At 44.9% G+C, this 9,157-nt stretch overlaps 1 protein-coding gene across 1 annotated transcript; it reads right to left on the reverse strand.

Annotated features, from left to right (window-relative positions):
* Positions 1–793: 793 nt before the first annotated feature.
* On the reverse strand, positions 794–4,342 carry Atp5pf (ATP synthase peripheral stalk subunit F6). Its single transcript, XM_051150162.1, has 3 exons — positions 4,138–4,342; positions 1,404–1,528; positions 794–925 (listed from the first exon to the last, which is right to left on the reverse strand). The coding sequence occupies exons 1-3, from the start codon at positions 4,326–4,328 to the stop codon at positions 888–890; spliced, it is 354 nt and encodes a 117-aa protein (XP_051006119.1). The 5' UTR covers positions 4,329–4,342; the 3' UTR covers positions 794–887.
* Between the last annotated feature and the right edge of the window lie 4,815 nt (positions 4,343–9,157).

Consider the following 9,157-nt stretch of genomic DNA (forward strand, 5'->3'; position numbering starts at 1 on the left):
AGAAGATCAAGAAACATTTATCTTTCTAGATTTCGGGGTAACACACAGCAAGGAAATATTCATGATGCCATCCTCATTTAACAAGGTGCTAACAGGACTGTTCTGTTGTTCAGAGACTGAAGGGCCACACCTACAGAAAACGATGACTGCGCTGGGTATGAATACCCCTTTGTTGCTCAAATACAGTACTACCTTGAAATTCTAGCCGCCCCTCCCACCCCCATCCATGTAAGCTCTAAGTGTGTTTGCATGTATTAGTGATGGGAAGAAATGAGGAACGCTACCTATGGTTGCTGGAACTTGGATGGAAAAGTTCCTGATTTGCCATTTCCCCAGAAAATATCTGCTGGCTCTCTTCAGGCTGGGCCAAAGACCGTTACATAAACAGTTACATCTTTCAGAGCCTTTTGTTCCAAGCCACCTTCCCTCCCGAATCCATACATCTATCACCTGCAGCAAATGAGGCATTCCAGTTGGAGTGGCAGTGGTTAAGACACAAGGGGCATTCCCGTGCCCATGAAGTTACAGAGTTCCTAAGACAGCCATGACAAAGGATGTACAGCCCGTCCTACAGGAAGGAACATACAACACCTTCCCTTCATAGCACACACCCCTTAGGGCGTGATCTCCCCTAGTAGAGAACACTGCACACCGGAAGAGTCTAGCACGGGCGAGGCAAGGCTACCCAGTTTATCCAACACCTCCATCTGCTTCACTCTAACAAAAATGAAAGGACTTAGAAACCAATCAAGGCTAGGCACATACTCCATACCACCAAAGAATTTAAAGGACATTTGATAATTGTGAAACGACTATTTATTTAAATTTTTAAAATTAGTTGTACAACTAATTCATGACAAATTACCAGATGGATTTTACATTATTCCTCAGGACTGGGGTTTTTCGATGACTTCAAATTTGGGATCTAAAAAGAGGGAAAAATTTCAGGCTTAGCTATACTGAAATAACAAGATTAGTTACAATACTTGAAATTTACCAGTTTTAAGATTTTTTTTAAAAATAGAAAACATCTGTTTTTAACCATGTATAGGAAAACATAACAATTGATCAACTTTCTACAGCACTGTGTAACTAGATGAATCAAACAAGAAAGGTATCATAATTCACATGTTCTCCTGTGCCAAAGTAAAGCAGAGATCTGAGTGCTTTCTATGGCTGTAGGAACTTCAAATGCCATTGTCATTTAACTTCCACACAATCCAAAAACACAAAAACAAAACAAAAAACACTTAAGGGTGAGATATAGCTCAGTGACGGAGCATTTCCATTTCCACTAACAGATGTAAGGTCCTGATCCTAGCACCACCATCCAAAAGAAAAAACATACATGAATATTCTCCACTTACAATAATCTCCAAAACTGAATTTGTGGTTAGCCTTACCTTCAAATTTGAAGGTGGGAAACGTATTCATGTCTCCTTTACCAAACATCTGTTTAAGCTTAAACAGTTCTCTGTCCAGGTCTTGCTGATACTCTGGGCCAGTGTCAACAGGTCCTCCAGATGCCCTATTATATAATTAAAAATAATTAACAAGAAAATCCTGATTTATATGCTAGTTAAAAACCAAACAAACAAACATACCTAAAATTACTCTTTACCATCAAGTTTAAACGATTTTTAAAGGTATACTTGTGAAGAGAAAAAGAAGTCTTTAGGAAAAAAAAAAAACTAATCTATTTGCATTTCAACTCAAATTATTTTAAGACAAGGTGTCAAAGATGAGGTAATTTCAAACAAATCTCAACACCCAAGACTGTTAGCATCAAAGACATTTACTAATCAGACTCAGGACCTGAGTTGCAGTATATGGAGAATGATGCAGGCCAGATGAAAACAAAGAAAAACCCAAACCAATAACAAAAAATGCCAGCAAACCCCAGACCACTGGAATGTTGAGCCTGGGGCTGCTAAACAATAAATGACCAAGGGGCTAGAGAAAAGGCTCAACGGTTCAGACCGTGCCTGCTCCTGCAGGGGACTCAGGTCTGTTCCCATTACCCACACAGTGGGCTCACAACCACCCATCAACAGCAGCTCCAGGGGACCCAATGCCCTCATCTGACCTCCATGGATACCATGCACACACTCACACACTCATACGCATTATATAAGAAATAACAAAAGAGTTAATTATTACAAATACATGGTTTTTCAAGCTGTGTGTTGTATTCATTTGTGTATGTGTGTTATATGCATGTGTGAACACCAGAGGGCGATAGGACATCCAGTGAGTTCTCTCTCCACTGAACTTGAGCCTGCAAACTGGTAAAACTGGCTGGCCAACAAGACCCCAGGGACACTCCTATCTCTGTCTGCTAATGCTCAGATTATAGGCAAAGGCTGCTGTGGCTACCGCATCTGGCTTTCTACACAGATGCTGGGTCCTAACTCTGTTCCACCCTTATTATGCAGCAAGCACTTTACCAACTTAACCAGCTGCTGAGTCCTCAAGATATTTAATGACTACATGTTAATTAGTTACCTTTAGAATTCCAAAATAATGATCTGGCACTGAAGCTAAATCAGGTAGGTCCAACCTTTGACATTAGGGCTACTATTGTTATGATGAAACAGCATGAACAAAGCAACTTGGGAAGAAAAGGTCTGTTTGGTTTATGCTTCCATATACTGCTGTCATCAAAAAAAGTGAGAACAGGGCCTCAAGCAGGCAGGAACCTGGAGGCAGGAGCTGACGGAAGGCCATGGAGGGGTGCTGATTGGTTTCTTCCACATGGCTGGCCCAGACTGCGTTCTCACAGAACGCACGACTTCTACTCCAGGATTGGCCTCCCACATAATGGTCTGGGCCCTTTCTCATCAATCACCAATTTAGAAAATGCCCTACAAGCTTGCCTATGGTCCTGGTTTACGGATGCATTTTCTCAATTGAGTTTACCTCTTTTCTGATGACTAGCTTGTGTCAGGTGGAACTACAACCAACCAGCACTGCATTGTAACTCAACAGGGTCATCTACAAAGTTCATACTTGAAACTGTGCATACTCCTCCTGAGCCCCATATCTCTAGGATATAAACTGTGTAATTCTCCAAGCAAATTTTGTGCTTTCTAGTTTTCATTCCTTATCTGACATCATTTTTCCATCCTAAAAGATATAATCCTCCTACTCCATTTACTCATCCAGTCTTTAAAACACCTATTCTTAACATGGCTAGAGTCCTGGGTATATCCTCCAAAGTTGATTAAGAACAAGCTATAAGCAAAATTATGAGTAAATTCTTTCCTTCTTTCCTTTCTTTTTTTTTTTTTAATACTGGGGTGATGATTTCTAGGTGTCCATGAGACACCCAAAAGGGCAGAATGACCCCACACACTGCCTTCAAAACCCTAACATGAACTTTTCCAAAATACCTTTCAAAATGTCTCCAGATAAGGAATTTTTCCCCCCCTTTCAACTCTCCAAAACCGGATGCCACCTTGCACCTAGTATTTACTTGTTTATAAGCTTTCTACTTCTTTCAGGTTTTAAGGATCTGCATTTTGTTAAAGCACAACACAGCCCATACCAGTCAGCCATCATGCTTTTTGTAAATGACAGATGACTAAACAGAAGAATTACAAACATGGACATCAATTTCCTAAGATTTAGGGGTTAAATCAGATGATGGATGAACTGGACATTCATCTCAAATGTGCAGTTTTCCTAGTCTTACTTAATGCCACTTTGAGACTTTTGTCCTTAAGTTGTCTGACACTTCCAGAGACCCATAACCACGAAAACAGCCTTAAAGAGAAAACTGCTGCTTATGCACAACCCTCAAATCATGCCACAGAAAACGCTAAATAAGAGGCAGAACAAATACTCTTTTGTCTGTTTTGTCCAATCATTCTTAGTTTTATGATGTTAAGCTAACCAATGTCTAAGGCACTTAATTTCTTAAATAGTTATTAAATGATTTTAAGAGCCTACATACTTCTGTGACTTGACTTACTTCATTATGATGACATTACTGGGCCAGTACTTCAAATGACAATAAACTAACTGGACCTGTCCCTTGGAGCCTTTATACATAAGATACAAGGAAGACTAACATCCTGAACCTTACGTCCTTTGCATATTTCTATTCACAGTGTGCTTCATCATCTACCCACTTACTGTCGTTTTGATCTGTACTCTCTTATTTTGTCCACGAAGAGTTTTTGTACAGGATCGAGCTCCTTATTAAACGCCACCGCTGTAACGCCAATGTTCCTCTTCAAATGCACAGAGACTGCCGAGCGAAGGACCGAGGACAGCCTGAAGATCTTCTGAAGAATCATGGTGTGCCTGTGGTACTGGACAAGCATCAGAAGGTTAGTGCAGTTTTTATAAAACTCCAATACAGCCTGTGGTGGGAAGCCACATCTGTGGATTAGGTTACAGAACACATTACACCTCAACCCAGGCTTTGCCTGGCCAGCTGTGTGACCCTTCCATAACAAGGCCTTTACTTTTGACCAAAAAGCTCTGGGACCAAGAAATAGCTGAGAGTTAAAACAGAAAGAAAGCACAAAATATGGGGTGGTGCTTTTTTCTCCCAGGAACTTCATCTTGGAGCTGAGAAGACAGTAAGGCGAGGCTGTTCAAGAGCGCTGCTTGTCTCTAGCAGGAAGAGACAATTTGCTCACAATGTGCCAGTTTCCATGACCCCTCAAAAGCCAAAAGGGAGTTTGTCAAAGAGAGCCAAGACAGCTGTCTTAGCCAAGGACTAAGAGGCTGGAAGTTTCCACTTCACAGGCCCACAGGAAGGAAAACAGCTTCGCCTGTTAACAACAGCAGGATCCTAGCCACTTAACACTGTAACCAAATCAACTTTTTAAAAAAAGGCAAAGAAAAACAGCAAGCTTGCCAAGTGAGCCCTGCAGTAATGGATATTGGATACAAACTCATCAGAGAAAGGGAGTTTGCAGAAGCTCAAAGTCAAAAGGTCAAAAGTCAGCGCCTAAAGCCTAAAGCCTTTCAAACCCTCAGACCTCCTGAAGCCAAAACTAGTAGTTTAGTAAGAACAATTACAAAAGCAGTGGTGGAGGGGGTAGCATTTGATCCGCAGAACCCATGAGTTTTGTCCATCTTGTTTGTTTTTAAAGCCAGGATGGATCCGCAGCAAGCTTATAAGGCCAGCACTGGAGAGGCAGACACAGGCAGATCTTTGGGGCTCACTTGGTAACCTAGTCTTGGATACTGACTGGCCCTGTCTCAAAGGCAATGTGCATAGTACCTGAAGAGAAACAGCTGAGCCTGACCTCTGACACATGCAGAAGTGTGTAACACACACACACACACACACACACACACACACACACACCCCTACATAAACATAATAGATGCACATAGATAAGACAGACAGAATTGCAAAGAGGGATTTGAGTGGTCTTTACCACTTAACAGTTGAATACTCATTAACTATATAAAGGCAGCTGAATGGTGCAATGGGTTTTAAACATATGTGAAGGAGAGGGGGCATCACTTCATCTCCAAAGGCACACCTGCTGTCTGAAGACAATTTGGTTGCCCTGAATAGGTTGAAAGCAGGCAGTCTCCAGTGGGAGAGATCAGGCATACTGCTATACTCCCTGCAACATGAAAAGTAACACCACTCCCCTCTGTCAGCTCAAAGAGTTATCTAAAGTGTCAATAACCCCAACTTCAACACACTTGGAATAATATTTAGTATTGCTCACAGAAATCAAATAAGCAGCAAGTTATCATTCACCAATCAGGATGAAAACAAAACATTAGAAGAAACAAAACACTCGATGAATATGTCACTCATCATCTACCAGAAACTTATACAGGTGAAAGGACAACAAGCAAGCAAACAAGATCTTATAATAAGAAAGCATCTCCCAACTCAATGTTTGTTCTCTTTTCTAGAAATCGAGGAACACACATCACTAAGGTAATAACACTTGTTTAGATCTAAAAAATTTTGCAAAATACTTCCATATTGCCCACTCAGGAAATACTTTTTTGTTTTTTTGTTTTTTTTTTTTTTTTTTTGAGACGAGGTTTCTCTATGTTGTCCTGGCTGTCCTGGACTTGCTTGGTAGAACAGGCTGGAGTCGAAGTCAGAGATCCGCCTGCCTCTGTCTCCCTGAGTGCTGGGATGAAAGGCTTCCGCCACCACATCCAGTTAAAGAGTTAGGGGAAGTTTATCTTGCTGAGAGATGAGAAAAACTCTGTCTAAAGATGGTTATTGGCTACCCAGCATTCTGCAGCCAACCTGCTCCCAGCCCGACTGCAGAGATGGTCATTTCTTCGACAAGACAAGCAGAACAATTTTCTCTTCAAAAATGCACCATGGAAATAATGATTTCCAGTTCTCATTCCTGATCTATATCCTATTCTGAGCCCCAAACATGCATGTATATGTATATTCTCCTCCTAATTCCTATACAATCATCCAAGAAAAAAAAAAAATGAACACATGCTCTTACCAAAACTACGTCTTGCTTCTACTTTACTGCTTTCACTTTTTCAGATTTAAACAGTGAATATAAAAACTGTTCACTATCACACAGAAGGCAAGTGTCACTAGAAGTGTAAAACACCATCTGTGACAAATTCTGTCTTTGAGTAATATCAGGTGCTAGCTGCATGTAAGGGGTCTGATATTAAGATACTGGGGAAGGTATGGATTGGGGAAGGGGGGTTAGATCAAAGTCCAAACCCAGAGGTGTAGCCTTGGGAAGGAGCATGGCTCTCCTATTTATAGCGATGACAGAGCAGCCCAGCCAAAAGCTAATCGGTTTGCTGGCTGTTAGTATCTAATCATAAAGCCAATCCACCAAGCTATTTAGCACCATCGTTTCTAGATTGAACGCACACTCTTAGTGATATCACCACTTTCTTTTTTCCGTCTTAGGAGGCATGATCTGCTCGTGCATAATTCACAAGCTCCTCTTGCCTTGACCTTGGGTTGCCCCACGCAGGCCACAGGGACACCACGCCGCCCTTTTGCTTTTTTAGTTGGCCTGTTTAGCTCTCAAAAGGGTATTAACGGTCTTATTTACTGGGTGCAAGGCAAATTTTAATACCCATCGGGGCCGAGGTCACCTGGGACCCCAGGCCAGACCATAAGGCGCCAAGGACACACAGCTGCTCTCTCTTACTAGGGCAGAGGTGATGGGCAACCCTTGCCTCGTGAAGAAACCCAGAATCGCGATCCCAAGAGGCCAAGCTAGCCGAGTTACCCTCCCAGTCACCTTGCACTGAGTCCCGAGCTGCCAGAGTCACCGCCGCCGCCACCGTTCTACTTCCGGCCCTGGCTCCGCCTACACACGCCTACCCGCCATCGCAATGCATTATGGGCCACCGCTTCAGTCGTTCGACGCTCACCGGACAGGAAGCGCCTCGGATAGAGTCTGCGACCGGACGCCTCTGAGTGAGACAGGAGACAAGCAGGAGGAGGAAGTGGAGGGTAAGTGCTTCCGGGTCCCTCAGCTAAGTCTCCGCCATCTTTCCTTCATTTTTAACTTCACCTCTTTCCCCCTCTTGGAAACACTGCACTCTACGCATGCGTGCTTTGGCCTCTCTCTTAGTTCAAGCTCCATTCGGAGTCAGCGTCCTGATTCTTGGTGTTGGGGAGGTGAAAGCAGTGTGGGAAAAAGCGACCGCGTAAAAAAAAAAAGCCAAGCGACTTGAGGCGTTTGTGCCTCGTGAGCCCCCGTTGCCGCGGGCGTTCGTGCCGCGCACCCTGCTGGGAGTTGTAGTTCCGGGCCCAGGGGTGCCTGGGAGGCGGGAGAGGGGCTGGGGTTCCTTAGCGCCGATTCCGCGGGAAGGGCCCCGGGGCCTCACACTGCGAGTCGTGGGAGCGGCGCGGCTTACCGGGAGAGGCACTGTACGTGGAGCCCGCGCCGCCGCCGTTCCCAGCCGGCTCTGGAGCGCTGGCGAGGGCCACGGGGCCGATTCCGGAGCTGGTGAGTGCGGCCGCGGGCTGGCAGGGAGCGCGGGGCCCGCGCGGCAGGCCTGGTTCCGGGGCTTTCCCCCCGCCGCGGCCCCCCCGCGACCGCCTCTGTGTTTTGTTTCCGCTGGTCCCCGGCTATGTGACTCCCATTTCCGTTCGTGGAGACTTGAGGGAGCCGGGTGGGGAGGGGCGGGAGAGGCTGTGCGGGGAGCCGAGGGGAGGGGCGCGGGGAGCGGCGCGGCCCGCGGCCGCGCTGCGGGACGCTGCGGACCTGCCCGGTCTCCTAGCGCAGTCCCGTGCTCCGCGTGCTGCTGGCTGCCCACCTAGTCCGGGCGTTCCCCGGGCCCTTTGGAAGATGCCACCCCAGTCTGCCACCGTACTCGGCGATCCCCGCACTACAAATCCAGTTTCCCTTCTGGAATTGTTCAGAATTGTTCCAGGGCGGTCATACTGATCTATAGGACTTTCTGTTTCTATCACGAAGAAGTCAGTGAAAGTTAATATAACTTACCAAACTTTTTCCTCTTGTCGTTGGTGTAGTGCAGTGAACACAACGGTGGGAGTTTAAGGATTCCACCCTTAGGATCAACAGCGTGCATAATGGTGCCAATGCATCGATTCAAGACGGTGAATAGTCATTTGAGAATACACCCATTGGTAGGCCAGTGAGATAGTTTGACAGGAAAGGCACTTGCTACCAAGCCTGTCTGAGTTCAGTCAACCCTTGGGACTCACATGGCAGAGATAACTGACCGTCCTCTGACAGCCACGCGTGTGCAAGCCCACATTATACATGTGTTTGTGTGTTCGTGTGCATAAGTCACACACCAGCTTGGCTGATCTTGAACTTACTATGTAGACAGACTAGGCCGGCCTGGAGTTTAGAGACCTATCTGTCTGTTTTCTGAGCGCTGGCATTAAAGGTGTACACCACCATGTCTAGCAATAATTAAGTGCAGTTTTAAAAATCACAGAATTAGATTGAGCCAATGATAGGTCTGGTTGCTGGGAAGAGTAAAATATTTGTACAGATTCACCATTGTCACATTCTTAGGTACCCCACAGTCTTAACTCCACAGGAAACTGACTACCTCATTAGCATGTTTTTCTCCCTTCTCTGTATGTATACCTGGATGCCAACTGAATTTAAGTTCATTTTACCTTTACGACAAGTACAGAAGTATATCTTGGGGAGACATAGACATGACATAGTGAATTAAGAACTAAGTG

Source organism: Acomys russatus, chromosome 8 (genome assembly GCF_903995435.1).
Source record: "Acomys russatus chromosome 8, mAcoRus1.1, whole genome shotgun sequence".
Lineage (NCBI taxonomy): Eukaryota > Metazoa > Chordata > Mammalia > Rodentia > Muridae > Acomys > Acomys russatus.

Excerpts from the sequence above, each read along its gene's own strand:
- Atp5pf (XM_051150162.1), bottom strand. The coding sequence starts at position 4,328 with ATGCTTGTCCAGTACCACAGGCACACCATGATTCTTCAGAAGATCTTC. Across the intron at positions 1,529-4,137 it reads GAGTACAGATCAAAACGACA|GGCATCTGGAGGACCTGTTG; the intron begins GTAAGTGGGTAG and ends ATTATATAATAG. Across the intron at positions 926-1,403 it reads TCCCACCTTCAAATTTGAAG|ATCCCAAATTTGAAGTCATC; the intron begins GTAAGGCTAACC and ends CCCTCTTTTTAG.